The sequence below is a fragment of the Eptatretus burgeri genome, chromosome 8 (assembly GCF_056783735.1).
Source record: "Eptatretus burgeri isolate ZD-2024b chromosome 8, Ebu_testis_v1, whole genome shotgun sequence".
In the NCBI taxonomy this organism is placed as follows: domain Eukaryota; kingdom Metazoa; phylum Chordata; class Myxini; order Myxiniformes; family Myxinidae; genus Eptatretus; species Eptatretus burgeri.
In genome coordinates, this window is record NC_140968.1 from 47,659,325 (window position 1) to 47,684,222 (window position 24,898).

General features: G+C 39.1%; 2 protein-coding genes across 3 annotated transcripts in view; both read right to left on the bottom strand.

Annotated features, from left to right (window-relative positions):
- B4GALT6 (beta-1,4-galactosyltransferase 6) overlaps positions 1-24,898 on the bottom strand; it is a 110,468-nt gene that overhangs the window by 76,825 nt on the left and 8,745 nt on the right. The gene's annotated exons all lie outside the window — the stretch shown is intronic.
- On the bottom strand, positions 2,992-11,498 carry LOC147021679 (uncharacterized). The gene has a single exon (XM_085891907.1). It carries the CDS (start codon positions 4,855-4,857, stop codon positions 3,376-3,378), a length of 1,482 nt encoding a protein of 493 aa, XP_085748033.1. The 5' UTR covers positions 4,858-11,498; the 3' UTR covers positions 2,992-3,375.

Here is a 24,898-nt window from a genome sequence, read left to right on the forward strand (position 1 = left end):
TACAAAATGGTGTCTCTTGCAGCCAAAAAGTTCAAACTTCGATTCATCAGATCAGAATACCTGATTCCATTGCTCAGTGTCCCAATCTTGGTATTTGCTTTGCAAATTTCAATATTTTCACTTTATCCTGTGTTCTCAACAGTACTTTATTTGCTGCAACTCTTCCATGGAGACCTGTTGCGATCAGCTTTCTGTGCACAGTGCTGGACAAGATGTTAATGTGTTCAGGCCTGCTCTTATTTAACTTTTCAGCTACCAATTGATTTTCTACTTTCGAACAAGCTGAGCAACTTCCAGTGCTTGGCTTGCCTGTGGTGGGTGTTGTTCTGGGTATTCCTGGCCTTTTCTTCTCTTGTACTGAGCCAGTTTCCTTCAGGTGTGTAGTGTACCTCACACCATTGCTTTTCTGCTATTTCCTTCATAGTGTGCACTTCTTCTCACAGAGCTTGGATCTTCAAACACTGTTCTGTTGAAAGTTACTTCATTGGTGCCTTTTTTAACTCTCATCGATTTCAAACAAGGCAACAAGCTGATGAAAATTAATTTCACATATTCACAAACTTGAAACCTTCATTGTGGTCTCTTGTAATTCACATCCATGTAACTGGTGTTGATTACTTCAATAATTTATTATTATTTACTGCACAAAAATCCACAAACTGTTTCCTGCATGTATTCTTTGTTGGAGGTGGATATCACGAGCACATGATAATAAAATATATACAGCAAAAATTAACTTTTCAATTTCCGAACTTATTTTGGAGATTAATTGTAACTGTGATATTAAATTGATTATTACAGCAATTTGAATTATCAAACTATATTGTACACTTTTAACTTCCCACAAATATTTAACGGGGAATAACAGCACAAAAGTGAAAATAACCCATACTTTTGCACAGTACTGTACATCACCACAGGCCGTTTTACCTGTCAAGCAAGAAAGTGAGTCAACGCCTATGCATGACTCACTGTGAAGGGGTTTACAACAACCTTGCAACAGCTTCAATTCCCATAGAGAATGGAGGCTGTAACTGCTTTGGTAATATTCTTCAGTAATGGTAATGAATAATCAGACTTACAACCTCCCGATTTTCCAAATCCAGATAAGACCAACAGTTCATTATCTGCAATATCACATGACTACCTGCAATATCACAATCCAAGCATCTCACAGTGAAGTTAAACCAGAGTTGGTGTCAAAGCCACCCAATGCTCGCCTGTTTATACATTTATCGTTTTTAAAAGACTAGTCTAATAATATTTTTTATAAAGCATTGCAGTGAAGTCTGATCCAAATAATTTTAAAGCAATATATGTATTTGTATATTGTAATCAGTAGAAAATAGTGTGGTAGATAAAAACATGAGAAAGGAAAAAAAACTTTAACGTTGATGTGCTACAAAAAAGTTAAGTTCAAAACAGGTCAAAAATTTAAAACATTTGAAAGTATTTTTTAATTTCAACTTCACTACATCAATAATATACCCCAAAGGAACCTCCATGCCAAATATCAGCATCCTAATACACACCACAGATTTGCTGAAAATGTCTGAACGTAAAATGCTCAGCACTTGCCCTAAATATTTCCTCAGCCACATCAACATACAAGGGTGATTCAAAGATGGCATGGACTTTTTATTGTAGTACATGTAACAATAATACTTCAACGCTGAAATTTTATCCAATGATATTGTCTATTATGAGCAAGGTATATGTATAGGAATGACATCAACTCCAATTAAAATCATTCTGGGTGAAATAATATGGTGGCCAAGCTTCATGTCCTTCAAACCATTTGATGAAAAAGCAAAAAAGTTACATAATGAAATTGAGAAAGGATATTTATGAGAAGAAAAGTGCTGTTAGGGTGGGGTGGGGAAGGTGGGGTGGGGGAAAACCATAACTCAAATCAATGCAAATTTCTAGCCACATTGAAAGTGCAATCTAGGTAAAGTACATGGGCATGCTGAAAAATAATGCCTCCTATTCCTTTTCTCCAAAACAGGTGAGGATCTTCAAATGAAACAGACAGATACCAACATCAATATTTATTCCACCATTGCACATATTTATTTCTAATCACCATTGTGGTCGACATATTTCTGCTAATTTGTTCAAGCAATTTTGTGATGCCATCACAAAAGAAGTGCGTCCTGCTGACGTAACTAGCACTGCACAGCAGCCTTGACATCAGCGTTGGAAGGATAAAGGTTTTCCATGAAGGTGTTCCTTAAGTATGAGGAAGAAATGACCAAGCCAAGTCGGGTTTAGTGATCCTTTGTGGCGATACTTCATTGACCGTCACTTACGCTCAGAATTTAAATGGTGCACCAAACTCCAGTCAATTATACCAACTCTCATCTCCAGTGATTCAAGCTTCACTGCACCGACGTCGTGCTGCTCTCCTCCATATTCGCGAACATATCTCGTGTCAAAAACAAGAAACTTCGCACCTAGTAGCAGGATGAACTAATGTGCGGAGTGCACTTTATTTCATTTGTATACCTTTACCAGTTTTGGAGAAAAAGAATAAGAGGCATTACACCTTCAAAACGCCCTCATACAAAATGCCATTAAGATACATCAACAAGGCCTCAGAGTACAACTGTGTGAGTACTTTCCTGTCCCAGATGCCAAAGGACGTCTTTGTCCAGTCCAGCACCCAAAGGCCAAATTTTCACCTAACCCCAACATCTCTGATAAAGTTTTTTTTCTCTGCTGATTATTCACCCTTGGGGTGTATCTAATGATATCCAGGTGGGTGTGAACCTGTCACCCTTGAGCAACTTTAAATATTCAAGATGGCATCCAAGATGGCAGCCACAATGGGATAAAATTCTCAAACTCCTATTCTTTCAATGTAGTCGGCCAGAAATCAATGATTTTATTGTTCAAATATATGTTTTGAGTATCAACAATATATGTAAAATAGTTCGGGAAATATCAGCTGTACCGTTGCTATGGTAACTATGACTACCGTTATGTCAGTAAAATATAGAAAAGTGGCAATCTGCCTTATATTTCAAGAACATGTTCATTACAGCATTGTTATTTTTTTTAAATCTTTTTGGCAAATGCTCTTGATCACTGCATTGAGTAAAATAGGATGATGAATTGCATTTTTCTGTTGCCATGGTAACTATCTAAAATGATCACTCTGATTAGTTAGGTGTTAAAGATGCACAGCATATAATGTATATACTTGTACCTTTTATCTTATTTGTTTTCTACCTCATAAACCATATGGGGGCCGATTTGGTAATAAACTGTAAAGTGTTGTCATGGGTACGACAAAGATGCCACTATAAATTGGTACCGAATGTTTTTAATCATGTTTTTTTTTACTATAGTCCTGCACCAGAAAAGGAAATTTTAGTTGGACCCAAAATTTCTTGATATGGTTATTTTCTCGACTTCATATGCATCTTCAATGATGTATATTATAAGGCGTCTGATAGCCTTGTCTGTACGATTCTGATTTCCATGAACTTGCTGTGTGATCATTGCTAATGAATGCGTTGACAGCTTTCCATTGGGGGAGTACATGTCTGCATCAAAATTATCAGAGACCATTTGAACTAGCCCATGCCTTGCATCTGATATTCCTTGTTGGCTGAGCTTAGTTGCTGCATCAACTGCAGCTGACTTTTTGAAGCGGAGTAACTCGTCATAACTGCAGGTGACTCTGTAGTCATGCATATGGCAGACAGTCTTTCTTGAGTCTCTGAGTAACACACCAAGTGCTATTTGAAGATCAGTTGGGTGATTTGTTACAACACTTGTTACTATATTTCCTATCAGGATGGCTGGTAAGGAATTGTCTAACTTCTTGGATACTGAAGATAACAGATCCTGCAGTGTCACTGATACGCTATCAGTTGCTAAATTTGTGTCAATGTACCTTCTATAGTGAGATTTATCGTGAGCGATTTCCTTGCATTCCTTTAGAATCTGCTTTGCAACCTTACCAACACTACTTTCCAAGTCATCTTCATCATCCTTTACGACTTTCAACCCAACTGTACCACTATTTTGAAAGGCAATTATGTTTGCATATCCAGGTGATGACAGGACAAGAAGCTCATCCACAAAATGACTGCTTAGTTTAGCGATCAGATGCTGGCGTGACAACCCAGAACCACAGTGACTCATATACTCTTTGAATAGTTCAATGGAATTACAAATCCTACATTTATCCTCTGACATCATTTTTACCACATATTCTAGAGCTTGATTCTCTACCTCCTGATCAGATTTGGTGTCATTGTCATCACAGACAATATTGCGGTTCGCCATGAACCGACACATGCAGTCCCTGCGATAGCGAGCTTCTGCTGCATGCAGGTCACTTACGGCACCATCAATACGGCTTCTGACTTCACTGGCCCATCTATCACCATGAGCATCACACTTCTGCATGTACAGTTTGTATGATTTTTGTTCATGCTGCGAATATGTTGTACGACACATATATGCTGGCCTCCATCGCTCTGGATTTTTGGGATCTCTGTTAAGATCACACATCTCTCCACAATAAAGACAGTTCATCTTAAAATCAAATAAAGGGCAGGAATTGCGTAGTTTCTTGGGTGGTTGAGGACCAATATCTACAGTTTCTGGTTTGGGCAAATTGGACTTGGTAGTGTATTTAGATACACAGTTTTTATGGTATTTTATTGTGAGGCTTGAGTTTTCTGCAAGTTGTCTTTGAAGGTCAATGTGCAGGCCGTCCCTATATGCTTTGCTTGCATTGATAATTGTATGCAACCGTGCTTGTCCACAATTTTGTGAGCATGGCTTTGTAGCATCACATTCGCCTCCATATCTGAATTTGAAGATGCATATATCATCCATTATTCACCTGCAAAGCAAGCGAAACAAATCTATGCACTACCTATATCTACATCTACTGTACAAAGCATTCTTAACTTATCTATCAAGTAATAATTGAAAGTTGAGTGGTTCGTTGTCTTTGATGAATGCATTTGCTTATCCAATCTAAATTTGAAGATATAATAAGGCCCATTATCATTCTGTAATGAAAAAAAATCTTTGCATTAACAGTAATGTTCAAAGCATTTAGCATTAACTTATCTAATGAGCAATAATTAAAGCTTTAACAGCTGTATATCTTTGTGAATGCAGGTGTCAGTGGTTTGGCTTCATCCATGTTAGCCAGTCATTCACTGGTATCTTAATTATAAAACATTTTGTAAAGGCAGCAATAGTTTTAATTGGTTTCTGATACCTTAAAAAATTAGAAAAAATGCATTACATAACTTGTTATCAAGCCTGGTTAAAATTATACACACATATTGGATAGTCAGTGACCATATTGGATTCTTCAAATTGTTCATGGATGACATCACAACCACCTGGATATTTTTATCTATCCTAATAATACCCTATTGAATAAACAGCAAGTAAAAATAGACATAATGGCTGCCAGACTAAACAATAAATGTATTTATCAAAATATCATAGAACACATTCTTAGTAACATGTTTGTGGTTACCATGGCCACATTAAACAATTTATTAGTCAAATTTAACCCACCATGATCTAAGAGTTTGAAAACATTTAACATGGATCAGAAATGCAGTTTTATGTTGTATATCTTCAGCACTTATTTCAAATATCACAATTGCATTGGTTGTCATGGTTACCATGGCACCATAACTGCATTACTCATTAATTCTATTTTATGTAAAACATTATTGTCATTAGTTTATGTATAGAAAAACAAAAAAAAAATGCAATAAACATTTTCTTGAAATTATGGCAATTTGGTCGTTTTAACCATCTTTTACCAACATAATCGTAGTTATAATTGGTAGTTACTATAGTAACCATACAACAAATACTTCACAAACCCTTTTTATTTAAATAAGTGGACCCTAAAACATATATGACAACCAAAAACTCATAGGTCTATAGCAGAAAACACTGAAATAACATGAATGTTCTACTTTTAGTCGATTTTGGCAGCCATCTTGGACGCCATCTTGAATATTTCATATTGCCCAAGGGTGACAGGTTCACACCCACCTGGATATCATTAGATACACCCCAGAGATGAATTATCAGCAGAGAAAAAAAAAACTTTATCAGAGATGTTAGGGTTACCCCCCTTGGCTGCTGGACTTTCTGTACTAAGCAGAGCTGTGTGACCACAACAATTGTAAAACACACACACACACACACACACACACACACACACACACACACACACACACACACAGACACACACACACACACACACACACACACACACACACACACACACACACATACACACACCTCATTCCAAATTTCAAGTTTTTCTTGCTTCTGTATCCATCTTGTTCACCCTGTGTATCCTCCCCTATCCCTCATTCTTCCCCAAGTCTCCCTCTACTTTGACTTTCATCCCTGGTGTTGGTGTTTCCCCCAATTCTTTCTGCTGTTCCTTTTGCTCCGTTATGTCCTGATCCGTTCTAGATATAATAACTCCTCTATGAGCCATAACTTTGGACGCAACCATCACCACCCCCTGCCCCACAATAATCCAGAGCAGAATGTGGCAAAAACCAAACATGTTGCAAGAAATTTCTGCAAATGGGAGGAAAAGTGAGCAAAACATATAAACAAATGCATCCAATGAACTGCAGAGGGAAGATAGTCCAGATGTAGCTCCAGTAGAGGCATGACAGAGTTTGTCATGCATCTACTGGAGCTACATCTGGACTGAGTTAGGTATTCCAGATAGGCAATCAAGTTCAAAAATGGTTGAATGTAACCAAAACAAAAGGTCGTGTTATATTTAGTAAGGTATCTCACCCACCCAACAAGAGAATGTCAAAAAAAAATTTAAATGACAGTTATGTAGACATTCAATATATCGGTAATACGAACGTAAGAGATACACTTATTGATCAAAGGATATAATCGTTATTGCTCTCCCCATCCCCTCACCTTCACCCTCCCAACATTTGTTTTTTCTTCTTCAAAATGAAGCACCACATAAGATATGCGAGTTTTGATTTTCATTCTATAACCCTAAGACTACATCTAGTATGACTGAATGTTTAATAAAATGCTCATGAATCACACGATAGAATGCAGTAAGCAGTAACAGTTGATTAGAAGCGACAGCATTAAGCAAGTGAAGGGAAGGAAAGGAAATTCCCCCTTCACAACAGACAACCAAATACGCCCTCCATTTGCAGGTTGGGCTTCGCACAGTCCCTCAAACTTTTCTCCAGACAAAGAGACGACCGTGACCATGGAGACCACCTGCAGGGATCACTGCTGAAAACGATGATGAGGCCTGTTTACACCATACCTCCATGACCCATGGCACAGCAGAGGGAGGGTGGAGGTCAAAGTACAATTTGCGTTTTCACAATCCAATGGCCGTTCAAAATATCTATATATTATGTAGCATGGTATTTTTACGTGTTCGTCACATTTTCCTGAACTCCCATCCTGCATGCAATGGAAAATGCACTGAAATGCTTGCAATTGTGGTGTTAGGTGACAACTGAATTCAGACTCCACATTTGCAGTGGTTCAATGTACAGTACAAAGGAACGATACAAAACCAGATGGACATAAAATATTGATGAGGATCACAAAGCCACAGTGCAGCACGATTTTCAAAACATTGGCCTACAGTTCGGGAAGGTTCCAATATGGGCCTGGGTATCTGAGCAGGCAAACATTGTCACACAACTACCAGCAAATGGTGGTTAAAAACTTCACTGCTGAGCAATCTGGTAGACTTTGCAGATTCAGCAATTGTGTGGAGATGTCAATAATGTCCTGTAATTGCTCTACAGTAATTAAGGCATTCAGAGAGCATGTAAAATGTCTTCATATACAGCGACAAAAGCTAACCCTCAACTTGTGTTAGAGGATGGGGTATAGGGGGGCAGGAAGAGGAGGGGTGTTTGGCACACTCACCAAGCTTACCAAGTGGGGGTTGATGAATGTTAGGATAGGGATTGCGATTTGCTTGGGGATAACACATCTACTCTTCATAAAATATACCATGGGATCTTTAAGGTCCACCAACTAATGCTGGTACACAGGACACCCAGCTTAACGCCCATCAAAAGAATGATGCACTTTGTGCCAACCCTTGACTTGTGAAATACCAGACAGTTGAAACGAATAGTCTGGTCAGATGTCAAAATCAGACGAGTCGGCTCAAAACCAAGTGCGCTACCTCGAAACCATCCCATCAGTTCAATACAATACAAAGAAGAAAAATGTCCCATCTCACAAAACAAAAGAAGAAAAATAATGTCACAATCCCAGTCTTGTTACATATATGCTTATAAAAAGAGATAAACATCAAAACTGACACCAAATAATGCTCTGCACATATCCAGTTAAACTTTATAAACCAATGAAACGTCATCAAAACCTTGAGGAAACTACTGGCAATAACATATCTCGAAAACATACACTTCAACAACCAACCATCAGTTACGCTGAGATCATATCCTTCTAAAATATACACAAACTACCTGGCTTCATGCCCCCCTCTACTCCTCAATAAAGAGTGTACTTTTGAAAGATGCAATTTCCTGCTTGCAAGGTACCAGGACGCTTGTTTATATCCGATGCTAATTCATCACACATCGAAATGATTCATCGAATCGGACGTCGCCAAGCACATACAGTTATGCGAATGTGTTGAATGCAAGTATTAACCTTCCGTTGTTTATTTAATTGTAAACAAAGGGAGTGAGGAGGCGGGGAAAGTAAGAGGTAGCTCGTGTAGAATCAAGTTACTGCTTTAAACAAGTCTCTTTCGAATAACCTTTTATCTTCCAAGATGAATGGGATTTTCTTTTAAAGACAATGACATTTCTTCCTCAACTCAAAAAAGCAAAAAATGTAGTTCAGCAACTGTGTGGTTCATCAACATATTGCTTTTTCTCCCTTAAATATACCACCATCCTCTTTCCTTTCACAATCTAACTTCTCGTTTAGATATTACGTAAATGGACCAGAAGAAAGATTTGGGAGGGAGGATGCTTACACTCAAAAACTTTGAAAGTATAAAGCAGCAACATTCCTTTTCAGGAGCGAGCCAATCTCAAACTGTAGGCATGCTTCTGCAACATTCCAAACACACCGAATTATACAAGATGTCTAAGTCTCGAACCCTCAACCATTGCCCACTGCAATAGGGTGAGCAAAATAAAACAAGTACAAATACGTCGACTCATACACATTGTCACATTATTTTTGAAGGAGGGTTCTTTTGCTAAATCCAGCTTGAACGTCATCACAAATTGCTCGATGGAGTTTTTTTTCAGTCCAATTATGTTCACACACCCACATACTCATCTAATGAAAGGTACTCTGGTCACTCATATCGTGCGTCATCTTCAGGAACCCCTACCAAGACTCACCTGGAACAAAACAAACCTATGAAGATGGGTGTAAAGGAAGCTGGGGAAAACGTGTGTGTGTGTGTGTGTGTGTGTGTGTGTGTGTGTGTGTGTGTATGTGTGTGTGTGTGTGTGTGTGTGTGTGTGTGTGTGTGTGTGTGTGTGTGTGTGTGTGTGTGTGTGTGTGTGTGTGTGTGTGTGTGTGTGTGTGTGTGTGTACATGCACACACATACTTTATGGGCAAACTAAAGTTCATCTGTCAGCTAAACAAATAAACAAAAAAAAGCCGAGACAAAGTCCATGACTCCACAGAGATGCTTCAGAGCTTTCGTTGGACAAGAAACACCATGAAGAAACTTAAACTTGTATAATTTGAAAAGGCCTTTTCTTCTTCTTCTTCTTCTTCTTCTTCTTCTTCTTCTTCTTCTTCCAAAGAGGACTCAGTCGCCACCAGTGTGTGAAGAAACTCAGTCGGATGTAGAAACTAAAACTGCGTCACCTTTACAAAATCTTTGTTGCACAATAATTGGCACACTTTAACCAAAACAGACAGATTACTCTAAACAGAGACTTAACCAAGCAAGTAAACAAAAGCAAGTCACTCCCACCTTGCTGATTGATAATCAGGCATGTGATGAACGGCCTGAAAGGTAGTTACAAACCTTAGAGAAACACCACACCCAAACCAACGATGCTCCAAGCACTGAATTTGACTCCACTGAAGCCCAAGTTCTGATGAATTCCAGGCCTCAGAGCATCCTTGTTTTTAAGGTAGAATCCTCCACCTTGAGCACGACAATGCAATGTGATGTGACGAGATGTGATCCCGACAAAACCACTTCAAAACATCTCTGGTCTGGTGTGCTCGCTCATTTATCGCACCTCCTAAGGAACACGTGTCAATCTCTCCTTTATTTCTCTCCCTGTTGACATATTTTGTCTCAGTTATTGTCCAACCATGCCAGGTACATCAAAAACCTCTCAAAGGCCCATAACATGGCAGTCCATGCCTGCAAGGCCACAATTTGTTCAGGCTTGGTTCCACTTTCTTGTGCAAATCTTTGCTCATCTACCCAGCTGTGCCAGTGTCCAAAAACGATGACAGATTCTGACCCAATGTGAATTGCCAGTTACTTGCAGTTCTTCCTACATTTGTCAACCTAGTTCACATTTCTCAACTCTTTATTAGCTAACACTGCAAATACTAAACAATAATCATCATTCATACAAGATATCCAAAAGGTTCTTGTGAAACTTTGAACTTTTATGACTTTGGATGGAAACGTTTGACACTGCCTGTCATCCTTCCGAGGTTGGCAAAATGAGTACCAGCTTGCTGGTATCCTGTGTCAGAGTGGTGACCTGTCAAGGATTGTACCCAATAGCCAAGGAGACTGCTTAGGCAGAACCAACGCTCTGCACAGAGTATGGTCCCAATGGATGGATGGATGGATGGATGGATGGATGGATGATGTACACGTGACAAAAACAAACTGTAAATGTACATGAAAGGATAATTCGTCAAGTTTGGTGAATGTTAATATCGTTATTAATGTTGTTATTCCTGTGAAATCCACAATTCCCCTGGGTTTCTCGACGAGTTGTTAATTTCTGATGAGGCAACTTCTACATCAGTGGGAAGTGAAGCCAACCACCACAATTACCGCATTCGGTTCAAGAAAGACGAGACTCCCTGCCACTAGGCTTCAAATGTACGACAGTTCTTAACCATTTCTTCGCAGTCAAGTTGATCAGGAGACCTGAACCAATCGCTTGGCCATCTCGTTCGCCTGACCCATCACATTTTATGGGGCTATGGAAAGCTGCCATTTTCTCATCAAAACCACATCATTTGAATGAACCTAGGGTTACAAACACAAATGCATTTTATGAAATGATTCAACAGCAACTGGAGAATGGTTTCAACAAGTTGAAAAATCGGATTGAACTATATACAGCATTATGAAAGATGGTGATTATGTTGAAGCCTATAATATTGAACGATGGCTGAGTAAAAAAAAATAAATAAATAAAAAACTTGATGAATTGTGCTTTCATGCACCATTTACAGTTTGTTTCTATCACGTGCACATCCAAAGTTCTAAAAGTTCAAAGTTGCACAAGGACTTTATGGATACCATCTATATATATATATATATATATATATATATATATATATATATATATATATATATATATATATATATATATATTACTAAAACTCTCATCTTGTATGTATGTATGTATGTATGTATGCATGTATGTATGTATGCATGTATGTATGCATGCATGTTCCCGAAATACAGCCAAAACGGTACACAATTGCGCAAAACTTTTAGGGCCACCTGACTCACCATTCGCCTGCGGTGTGTAGTATCATGTTTCGTTAAAAATCGGGAAACGAAAAAATTATTAAATAATAAATTCCCGATTCAGTCAAGTACTCTTCGGGAGAATTTGATCAATGCAAACAACCTCAGCGGTATCGTTCGCTGGAGCAGTCTTCTTTTTTTTTGAAATGATTTATTTTAAAATCTCAAACATTTAGTATAGACAAAGAACGATTTATTTTTAAGCATAAAATAAACATTGCCATTTTGATCTTATACTTCAGTGTTCATTAATAAATAAAATTGTGTTTCGAAAATTACGCACAATAATTTATTCGTCTTTTCTCAATGTTTTTTTTTTCCACATTGACGCGCAATATCAAGTTTCGTTCAAATCGGGCAACGGAAAAAATTGTTAAAAATTCAATTGCCGATTCCGTTAAGTACTCTGGGAGTATTTGATCAATGCAAACAACCTCAGCGGTATCGTTTGCTGGAGCAGTCTTCTTTTTTTTCTTGAAATGATTTATTTTAAAATCTCAAACATTAGTATAGACAAAGAACGATTTATTTTTAAACATAAAATAAACATCGCCATTTTGATCTTATACTTCAGTGTTCATTAATAAATAAAATTGTGTTTAGAAAATTACGCACAATAATTTATTCGTATTTTCTCCATGTTTTTTTCCACATTGACGCGCAATATCAAGTTTCGTTCAAATCGGGCAACGAAAAAAATTATTATAAAATCAATGGCCGATTCCGTCAAGTACTCTGGGAGTATTTGATCAATGCAAACAACCTCAGAGGTACAGCTCGCTGGAGCTATCTTTTTTTTTATCAACCGCTGTCACAACGGGAACCCAACAGTAGTAGGGTCAATATGCAGACTAACCCTAAAAAAATTGCAAGAAAACGTTTTATGGTGTTTTTCAGCAGTGTTTGGCCCAGAGAACAACATCAAAAGTTGGCCAAAATTGGACCATCAGAAAGGGTGTAAATATGACGTCAAAAAATATGGCTGCCATTACAGCAAAATACCTAATATCTATGCATACCTTTGAAATAAACAGTTCTCAACCACTTTAAAAGTGACAATTAACGATAAAAATTATCTTACAAGTAGCAAAACTTGTGAGGTTGCTGGGAGTGTCCCAAAGGCGCATCATGATGTCATTCATTGTGTCAGAACGTAATTCATGACGTCATGATGCAATTTTATGTGATTTCATGGTAACTTCCAAATTTATGAAAACATGTTCACAAAAATAGTTTTCATCCTGTTTGATGACATCATAAATTCAACGATGATGCCAAGATCGTGATGCCACAACCATACCTTTTACTAAGGCGCAGTCTTATACACACAAAAACAACAGCCATGGAGACCAATGTGTTCAATTTCCTTGAAATACCTGGGTAGTTGGTACCAAGGAAGACATTCTAGTTGGGACACCCATTACTGCTTTAGCAAAAAAAAAGTAAGCATATTCGTCCTCATTTTCATCTAAAATGGGTGCATGGTTCATATTTTCACAGTTTCCATCTTGGCAAGGTCCACAAGCCCTTGTGCACTCAAGTCCGTACTTCTTACAACTACATCTAAGTGTGTTGCATCCAGCCGAGCAGTTGCAGTGAATCATTTTTAGCAGAATATCAGGAGCAGGGTTGTTGTCCATCATTACTGGTGTGAGTTTGTTCCCTTGAATGTCCCAGCGCCATTTTGTAATGTCTATGTTATCACTCCGGCCCATCTATACCATGACTTGAAAATAAGTTCGTCTTGAGTGCTGTTTTGTGGCTGAAGTTGTGGGGGGCAATCTCTCTGGCATTACGAATGTCTTTGCTGTCACCACTTTTTTGCAGAGGTAACTATCACAATGATGCTAGAATCAGACATTTTCCCATTAAACAATGACACCAATGCCTTGCAGCCAGCACTTTCTACAGCATCTTGATCCGTATTTGGAGCACAGAAAATCTTTGAACAAGAATGCAAGACAATCACCTTTGATGAGTTTTTGGAACACTGATTTTTTCCCAACCCCAAAGATTATAAAAGTAGTATCACATCCAGTAAAGGCATGGGCAAACAACAAGTCAGTACAAACATCATCTCCGAGTAACTGCTTCAAAACCTTTATATTGTAGACATTTGGTTTCCCTTTGTCTGACCGAAAGTAAAGTTCTTTACTATCCATTTTCCCATGATATAGAAGCAATATTAGAAGATCTGTATCTTCTCCGATAAGCGTAGTTGATTTGAAAGTGGACATTGTGACAGCTGCTTTCACTATATCGACATCTGCATCCCCCTCTGCCTGGACAACATGGCAGCCTTTTTGCTTCAGGCATGCTAATATCATATCAATTAGTGACTTTTTGTTCTTTTCATTGGAAAGGAAATCATTCTTCCCCACAAATTTCGTTGTCTCTATAATGTTGACAGCGTTTCTCACAGTTGTTGTCTTCCGTCGCTGGTGGGTGTTGTTCTTTGTGCTTGGTCCCTCATATCCATCGAATACCACAGTGGCTTTTCCATACAGTTCCACTGTAAAAGATGCATAATAATCGGCAATTGAACTGTCAGTACTTCCTTCTGTCCATTTCAAGCGATGTAGAAGGGAACCTCCATCTAAGACGTGATCTGTCTTGGGAATAGACTGAAGGACACCATCATCCACGGACACAGCATGGTTCCGTATAGCCTCAAAGCGCAGGTTTGTCTGGTTTCCGTAGTTGATGTTTAGCTTCGAACAAGGAGGGTGGATATGGCGAAAGTTCGTACTTCATCAATGCTCTCTGCCCTACATATAGTTTACACCATGTACGCCTACACAAGAAATGCACATGGCCTCACCAGAGTTAATTGAAGTCAAACTGAATGACTGTCTAATGGGAAAAATAGCCATTGAAAGCTTTTTTAAAAATCTTACCTGTGTGATCTTTAGTTTTGAAACATATTGTCATTTTCTATATCATAATTCAACATTTTGATGGAAGTGAAATTTGGAAAAATCTGAAGCTGATTGGAATCCTTTGTCTTAATATTCTGAAGATGTTTGTAGATGGCAGCACTGTAACTATAGGTGCTTGATCAGGAAGAATTAATGAACTTACATGCCTTCAGTAATACCATCTAAAATCTTCATCATGATCAATTTGCCACATAATTGTGAAATAATAAAAAGTCATGTCATGACGTCATAGATTACCTCATGACGTCACTTGGGTATGCAATGTTCAATATAGAATGGCGAATTCACTGAGATACTGGTTTGAACAGTTTTAAACTATTTATTTTTACACTTATATGTGTAAGAACAGCTAAGATGATGGGATATGAGAAGAAATGAGGCACTTTTTAATAGTGGCAGCCATCTTTTTTAACCTCAAAGTTTGACGCTTTCTGATGGTCCGATTTCAGCCAACTTTTGATATGTTGTTCTCTGGACCAAGTACTACAGAAAAACATGATAAAACGTTTTCTTGCAATTTTTTTGAGGTTAGGCTGTTTTTTTCATATTTTGATCCTACTACAGGTTCACGAGTCGTCTAGTATATTACTAAAAATTCCAAGTCATATATAACAGCAACAATTACATTCAATCATCAATTATTCCACTTAAAGCAAAGCATCACAATAAAATATAAATTCCCATTTTCATAACCGTATGGCTGCTTCACGCCAGCCAGAACTTCCCAATCACATTTGTAAATGCAAATGTATTTTGTTCACTACCCACTTTCAAAAGAAAGTAAATGTCAAACTCTCACATGTAATTTCATAGGGTTCAGAGAGCACGCAGTGCAGTAGGGACTATATATGGATATAATATCAAGAGAGACAAATTGACGAGAAACCGCAGGAATACAAAACAGTACGCTTCAATGGTTTAATGATAACTAGCAGAGTACCTGATCTACAGGAGATCGGGAGATCTTGTTCCAAGCATGCAAAAGGTTCTTCTGACATACCTTTATTTGGGCGGTGTATAGGCAACTGACAGCTGCCTCAATCGCTCCCGAAAAAAAAAACCCCGGGTTACATGCATGAAGCAAAACATGCCAAAGGAATGCAATTCAAAGCACCTCGCTGCACTGGAAAACATGGAGACAGGAATACAGTACTGTAAATGGTGAGGACTTTTAATACCCTCCCACACTTGGAGGTGACGCGACACGATACACATTTACATCAAGAATTGGTGTCGTCGTTCCCACCCCTCCCATGACCATTAGCAAGGATAAAACACACCCCTGCACACTAATTGAAGAACTGTCGGAGTCGTAGCGTGATAAATACACACCGGTTCATGAATTATAGAAAGGACATGAGTTCCCTTACAAGGAACTTCAATGCAGGAGGAAGACGTTAGGCCCATAAAAGCCTGCACAATGGTAGCCAACCACCACAAGAAGACACTGCATAAGGGATCAATCCATACCTTCAGTACCTTCACCTTCATACATCTTGAGAAAAATAATCACACATTCAATGGGGAAGATGCATGATGTCACGAAAACAAAAGCATGCAGCATGTGCTCAGAGACAGAGACAGAGTTAGTAATTATAGAATGTACCACCAGGCCAAAAAAAAATCAACGATTGCATTACTGGTACAACACTTGTCAATACCATTGCATCAACCTAAGATTTTAAGCCTGCCACCTGAACCATTAAGTCAACACCAAGCTTAAATATCCTACTCACAAACAGACAGACAAACCAACAAAAATGGCCCATAGGGCCAGGACTTGACGAAATTCATCCAGTCAAAGATACTCCCTCCGACGTCCGTGTTTAAAATCTGAAAGGAAATCCATTAAGATTTGGCGGAGACATGAATTTTTGAAAATCGGCCCATGCTAAAAGATATGGATTTTCGTGATTTTTAGGAATTTTTCCTGACCTTGACCTTTGACCTTGACATGCCAAAAGTTATAGGGTTCTATTCTGGTGGCCAATAAGTCCATTGGTGAAGTTCCATGACATTCCGACTCGAAATGCGACCTGCAGAGCGAGACGTACACAAACAAACTCACAAACTGAACCGACCAACATACTTGACAAAATCGTAGATTTCGTCAAGTAATAAGAAAGATGTCGTACATAGCACGATATTTGCGAAATCCAAATGAACAATAGTTGCCATGGAAACAGCAATTTGGCAATTTCTAAAATATCACCGAGAAAGTGTTTTACATGATTTTGTTATGCATAACAATTTTGGCCGATACATATTCCAGTTGCGGCCTAATCGATGCTTTACATGTTTTGGATGGCATTGACCATGACCTTTGACAAATTTTGACCAGATTTACACATGCATGACATGTACTGTATGTACAAATAAGCTGTACAAGTTTCAATTGACATTGAAACATTAGAGGTATGGTAATAAAGTCAAAAAAGTCCAATTTGATGATAATGGGGGGAAATTGTCGTGGAAACCGTTGACATGTCAAAACAGCTGAATGATTCGTTTTGATTTTTGCTGATCGAATTCTGTGACCCAATATGCAAAACCTGTTCAAATTTCAAATAGGATGAAAATAGATAATTTTATGCCACAATGACCTTTGACCCTTTTAGCTTTTGACCTCAAAAATAATATGCTTCTCGGTTTTGATTGGTGGAACAATTCAGTGACCCAATATGCAAATTCTGTTCAAACGAGCAGAGTACCGACCCTCTGGGTAAGTGGAGATTGCACATTACCAACTGAAAAAAGTATAGTCTGTATATTCTAAGAAGACCACAGAAGTTTGTGTGGTGTGCGTCTAACGGGGCTCGAGTGGCAATGAGATCAACAGGGTCTACGGAGTTGTAAAGAGTTGTACAGGGGTTTACATGGGTCTACGTAGTATTTTCCAATAGTAGCTAGGGTCTAAAGGAGTCCAAAGGGGTCAGAAAGGGTCTAAAGGGTATGTTCCAAAAATAGTTCAGGATGTAAGATGTAATAGGATGTAAAAGGTCAAGAGTCAAAGGGTCATAAAAATATTAAAAGTCTTAAATGTCTTTAGGGGTCTAAACGTACGTTCTAATAGCATGTAATTAATAGACAGTCACCCGATATGGAGTACAAATCAAATTGGCTCATTTCCCCATTTTTCTTTCCTTCAATCAGAGATAAGCATATTTGGAGTAGAAGACAAAGAAAAGTCAACTACAGTAGTTATGAAAACTGTCAGTCATAACAATATGTAGTGTTAACTCCAGTACTTCCAGGGTTATGAATATTAATGAGGTGTTTTGTGCATATTATTTTAATTACTTTGTGGGATGACCTTCTGGATAAATGAGGAATGTAAATAGTTTTTCAACATGTCTGAGATCACATAAAGGTACAGTATTTTAAACCAGCTACACATTTGTCCACAATTAGCCTTCTTGGTTCTCTCAACACAAAATTCATCTGTATTTCCCCGGTGCTCTGATCGCACAATCTCACAGCACCTGGGTGATGTGACGACTTCTCTGCTCCAGATTCTCGATAGCTCGATCTGAGGTGTCTCGATTCCAGAATCACCGCGCGACTCACCCAAAAGCCCGATCAGGACGAGGGGATAGCTCCGTATTGCTCTGGGCTAACCTCCCTTTCGCCTTCCAAGCCCACAAATTATCTGAGCAGTCCTGATCTCCCTTCCTGTAACCCAGCCACTGCACATCTGTACCTCCTCCATCCCAACAAACAAGCTCGACACTACGTTTTGGTAAATACCACTGCAACTGTTCATTAAATTGTCCATTTGTGTACGATGCTAGTCACGGATTCGCTATTCGTGGACATATTCGCGAGTCATAAAGTGTGACCTGCTCAGACATTCGTGCTTCGTGTATTCACATTTTTTGCTTTAAACTCTTCAGGACTGGTCGTCAATATCCAGCAAAAAAATTGGAAATCAACCAGCATCACATGAAAGAGATGTAAAAACAGAACACCTTAACTCAGCCCAATTAGCTAACTGTACTTCCAATCATAAGCAAGGTCATGGAATCCATCATTACAGTTGACAAACTCATTCCTTTTCTCTAACAGCCTTATCTCAGATCATCAATTCGGATTCAAACATGGTCACTCGACCTTGGATATGGCATTTCTGCACTCTGAACAATGGTGGAAGCTCTCACTATCAGACATGAGATCAGGGCCGTCTCTCTGGACATATCTCGAGCTTTTGATACAGTCTGGCATCCTGCCTTGCTCTCCAAATTGCCTATGGAATCCAAGACCAACTCCACTCTTGGATTACTGACCTCCTCCCCCCTCAGAGACAGCATGTGGCTCTCAATGAAATCCTTTAATCTCCTCTCCCTGTCAAGGCTGGAGTACTACAAGGAAAAGGTTCTCAGACCCATCTTATTCCTAATCTTCATCAATGATCTCACTGACTCTAGAAAATACTCTTTATTGCTTTACTGATTACTCCACTCTCTGCTGTGACATCTCTCATTCTTCTCACAGACAGGCAGCAACGAAGTTGGCGGGGGATATAGAAATGGGTTCCGTCCGTCCATCCGTCCATCACATTTCGTTTCCGGAGCTTAACTACAAATCCCCTCAAGATATATTTACGATTTTTGGTAGACATATCAAGCAAGTGGTGAACTGGTGGCTTTTGATATTTTATTTAGAGATTTCCCCCCCAAAAAATTCTGTCACTTTCCATGGAAACAAGTTGCGTATTAAGAAATAATTGAGGTTAACCTTTGTTCCCAGAGCATAGTTGCAAAACTATTAACTATTTCTTTATGAAATTTGGTACACACATCAGGAATAAATTGAACTGGTGCCTTTTGCTACTTGTCCTCATTTACTATGGCGGGGGATATCGAAGACTTTGTCTTCAACGGATGCGAGTTGTTGTAATTGCAGAACAGACATACATACATATCTACATATGCCTAACGGTATTGGAAATTAAGCTATTATGAAAATTAAGAACATGTTATGGACAGGACAATCCAAATATATATATATATATATATATATATATATATATATATATATATATATATATATATATATATTTATATATATTTATATATATATATACATACATATATATATATATATATATATTGGAAAAAAAAAGTTTTTTTTTTAGTTATCTATATATTATTTCTGTTAACGTCTGCATGTAATTTGACGCATCTCCTCCAAAACTGCTGGACGGATTGTCGCCACTTTCGGTATGCGGGTGCTCTGTGGTCTATTGAACAGCATGGGCTATGTGAGATCGTGCCAGACAGACACGCTTGGGAATTTTGGGTGATATTCTATTTTTTATGTTTGTTTGCATGGCGACGTGCGACGTAACCGCTGAGAGGCGTAATTCCGTCATGACATCATCGGTCATTCGCCGACGTCATCACGTCTGTCGTCGACAGACTGTTACCACCGAGAGGCGTAATGCCACTCCTAGAAAACAGCGTCTGCAATGTAAAACCCTCTTCTGCACATGCTGACTTCCTCAGAAGGTGAATTTGACACAAAAAATGTAACAAGAAACATTGTATTCAAACTAAAGATTTATTTTAAAAAATATATTATTTCTGTTAACGTCTGCGCGTAATTTGACGTTTCTCAACCGCCATCATTACCTGTGTTGTGTCTTGCGTGTGTGATCTTCAAATTAAAGCGTCCAAGTGGTGTTCGATCGTCGGATGTGCGCCAAAAAGTGCCGTTCATTGAAATTTGCATTCTGATTCTCAGTCAACCTCCACTGCTCCTGTTCAGTCTAGGGCTAGGCCCACCTCATGTTAAACTTGCCCCATAAGACACCAACCTTCCAGTCACACTGCAGAGGATGCAATTTCCAGTCAGACTCGCATACTCGATGACCATAAACAAATCCCAGGGCCAAACATTTGACAAACTCAGAATATACCTCCCAGCCCGTGTTCTCCCATGGCCAACTATATGTTGCATTTTCAAGTGCAAGAGGTTACTCCTATATATCTATCAAAGTGGACAATAATTCCTCACAAGGACTATTCAGCTACAAGACACTCACCCAAAATGTCATCTACAGGGAGGTCCTTCAGAAAACTAAGGAAAGGTAACCATAGTGCATCACAACCCCAATGACACCCTCCCCAGCTTCCCAGAACATCAACTATTATGCCTCATCCACCTTTTGCCACCCATTCAACTCAGTGCGGAGCACGGGTATATGCTAGTCTTTCTAAATGCTATGGGCTGAGGGAGGTTAGCGATTGGTGGTCTTTTATGTGTACCAGGTCCTAAACATAACGACTTAGATGGCAATGTGCTGTTACGGACACTATATGAAGTTTGTGACAAATGGGTGTCGTTATCAAGACATCATTATTCAATAGATTACATCAAATCAGCAACAGGCCTTGCGGGACTAAAATATGCAACAGTTATACACATTTTGTACACAAACATATGCAGCGAGTCTTTTTTTTTAAAAAGTGCCACAAGTGAATGCATATCATTGAATTAAAGTGAAATTCACCACAAAAACAATTTTGGAAACTTTCTGCAACTTGGCCAGTGACGACCAATTATTTTGCTGAAATCTGCAAAATAAAGCAGAGAAATGGAATTCATACAAATGACAAAGTATATACATAATAATAATAATAAAACTAAATAGGTATTTCTATTCTACAACAAACAGCTTTCCTTTACAACAATGGAAATCTGTTCATTTATACATGATATATTGATATGTCCAGCAACGTTCAACTTTAGAAATGGTTGTCGGTGATATGTTATCTCCATAAAGTATTTAACCTACCATGAAACATATTTTACTTAAGTCCACATTTTGTGTGCTGACCCGAGAACATGTTTTATGTATAATTGGAACCCTGATTGTGGCTCACCTGCATGGTTTCAACCTCTGCTTAAAATGAGTGAAATGAAACATTTTGAATGATTCTCACTCAGATTGCAACATCACTGTAATGCATATTTTTAAGTTGTTAAAACTTTCTTCATACAAGATTATAATTATTTGTAATACCAGCTACCACTGGGTGGTGCTATACAATACACATTTAAATGCAGGGAATTGTGTCTTCCCCCACCCCCTCAGATATGCTACGCAGACAGAAACCATAGTTGGGGTACCTTAAGGCAACATGCAAAATTTGGTTGGATTTGGTTCAGCAGTTTCGAAAGCATATATAAATAAACACTCACTTTTATAGGCATTCCACAGTATGTGTGTGTGTGTGTATGTGTGTGTGTGTGTATGTGTGTGTGTATATATATATATATATATATATATATATATATATATATATATATATATATATATATATATATATATATATATATACATCAAGTCAATCAGATGAAAATTGACCATTTAAGGGACCCTGACCTTTTGACCGATTGACCTAAAAAAAACATTTCCAGCTTTTGACTATCTCGATTGTTGGTTGAATTTCGTGAAGATCTGTTTGGAATTGCGACCTGTAGGCGATGGACAGATAAACAGACAAACAAGCATGTTGAGGGAACGAAGATACGTACTTGTGAATCTTCAATTTCACAAGTCACAAATTAGGACAGCACTCGGTGGAGCACGTACCTCCACCAGGCTGAACAGTTTACATCTTGGATCCCACCGAGAGGCCAGATCTGCGTCCATACCTGAACCAAATTTGAATTGGCTTGTCCCCGTCACCGAGCCAACTCATCAAACTAGTTTTGTCACAACTCGTCCACAATTATTTGAGATATCATACGATAAATCATTTTTGGCCCCATCTGTTAGCGGTGAGAATCACTTTGAAAATTTTTTAGTGTGATTGTGAACATAAAATGGGTTTTGAACTTTGTTTTCTTCAAGAATCTACAATTTTGGTGGTGTTCAAAATAGACTATTGACTCTTCCCCTTAAAAAAAAATACAATTGAAAAGTGAAGTTTTCTGTTTTCATTGGGACCCATTATAAAAAGTTCCGTTTGGATGTCGTTGGTCAAAATGAGTTCCATGTGCTGGTACTGGTACTTTTTCTTCCATGTCTTTTGTATTGTTATTTTTATTTCTCTCCCTCTCTCCAAATGTGTTGCAGGAAATGGAGAAAATTTCTACATGGTTCTGGGTGTTTCAGTTTCTAGAATGTTGGAAAAAAAAAACATGGTGCTTTATCGTTTAATCGAACAGCATGGGGAGCAGGTCCTCAATCACCTTTAACAGCCAAATCTGACAATGACAGCCCATGAAGTCACATTACTTTGTGCCGTTATTCCTTTGCATCGCCTTTTCCAGTTGGAAGCCATCCACGTTGCTTCAATTGAATCGTTATCTCTGTCCCTTTCAACTCTCTGTCCCGTATCGTTGCCCTTCGTGTCCTCACCGAACGCAGACGAGAGTTTCGACAGGGGCTGCTTGCAGCCTATGTTGATCTCTGTAAAGCGTTCGATTCAGTGAATCGGGATGTCCTCTGGAGGATTCTTGGTCTTCGTGGGGTGCCACCAAAACTGATCGATCTGATGTCTGAACTCTACTCTGGTACTGAGAGTGCTGTGAAGTGTGGTCGTACCATCTCTGACTTATTTCCAGTTGTTACTGGAGTTTGTCAGGGGTGTGTACTGGCCCCCACACTTTTCAGCACTTGTATGGACTGGATTTTAGGGAGGATGTCGGAGAGATCAAGTTGCGGTGCATCGTTTGGGAATGTCAAGATCTCGGACCTTGATTTTGCAGATGATGCAGTCATCTTTGCGGAGACTTTAGACATCCTTTTGGGGGCCCTCGAGGTGCTGAATGAGAAGTCGGAGCCGTTGGGATTACGGGTTTCTTGGGTCAAAACTAAGATCCAGGCTTTCGGTGACATCTTGGATGCTGCTGTCCTGTCTGTGTCTGTTTGTGGTGAGGATGTTGAGGTCGTGGAGAGATTCACTTACCTTGGCAGTGATATTCATGTCTCTGCTGGCTGCGAGTCAGAGGTCAATAGATGTCTGGGTCGGGCCTGGGGAGTCATGGATTCACTGGATCATGGGGTGTGGCGCTGCCGGTACCTGTGCGGGAGGATGAAAGTCCGAGTCTTCAGGTCCTTGGTACTTCCAGGCTTGCTCTATGGATGCGAGACTTGGACTCTGACCAAGGATCTGAGACGGAGACTTAATTCCTTTGGTACCAGATCTTTTCGGAGAATCCTTGGCTATCGCTGGTCGGATTTTGTGTCCAACGAGCGGTTGCTGAGAGAGACTCGGATGAGATTTGTTACCTGCATAGTCCGTGAGCGTCAGTTGCGGCTGTATGGACATGTGGCTCGTTTTCCTGACGCTGATCCTGCTCACCAGATTCTCTCAGCGAGGGAGTCTCATGAGTGGAGGAGGCCAGTGGGCCGACCACGTGCCTCGTGGTTGCAGCAGGTTGACCATCATCTCAAAGGGATGGGGATGGGCCTGGCATCTGCCTGGGGGATGGCCAGACGGAGGCCCCTGGAGTACCGGCGGAAAGTGGACGCAGCGACGCGCTGTTCTGGCACATGCTCCCATACCTGACCTGACTTTCAACTCATCTGGATTTCTTTCATTTAAAGTCATGTTGGAACTATGAAAACTCACGTGACTGAAAATAAAACGTTTTGATTTTAACTATGGCAGCTTGTCATTCATACTTCCACAATGCATTGCATATATGACATGACAGAACACAAATATCCCCCATTGGCCAAATCCCTGTCAGATCTGAAATTAGAAAATAATCATCATTTTTTGGACAGAATGAACAACAGATCAAACACCAACTTGATCATTTCTGGGTTGAGAGATGTACAGCATGAACAATATCATTGGACCTCAAAAGGAACGCAGAGATGGACACGGAAAAAAAAAATCTAAAAAGCAATACTCGTACATACACAACCAAAGAAAGAAAGAAAATAAGGGGAGGGAAATGGAGGACAGAGCACAACGTAATAAATTGTACTTCTTTTCAAACAAGTAAATCTGACGTGAAGAAATAAATATATTCATGAAATTTAAAGAATTCAGCAAACAGCATGGAATACTGCACAACTCATTCAGAAATGGCAAGATAAATGATCACATGTCAGAAAAGCTGTATACCACCCCATCAAACATAATGCAATTCACAGATCTCACACACACACACACACACACACACACACACACACACACACACACACACACACACACACACACACACACACACACA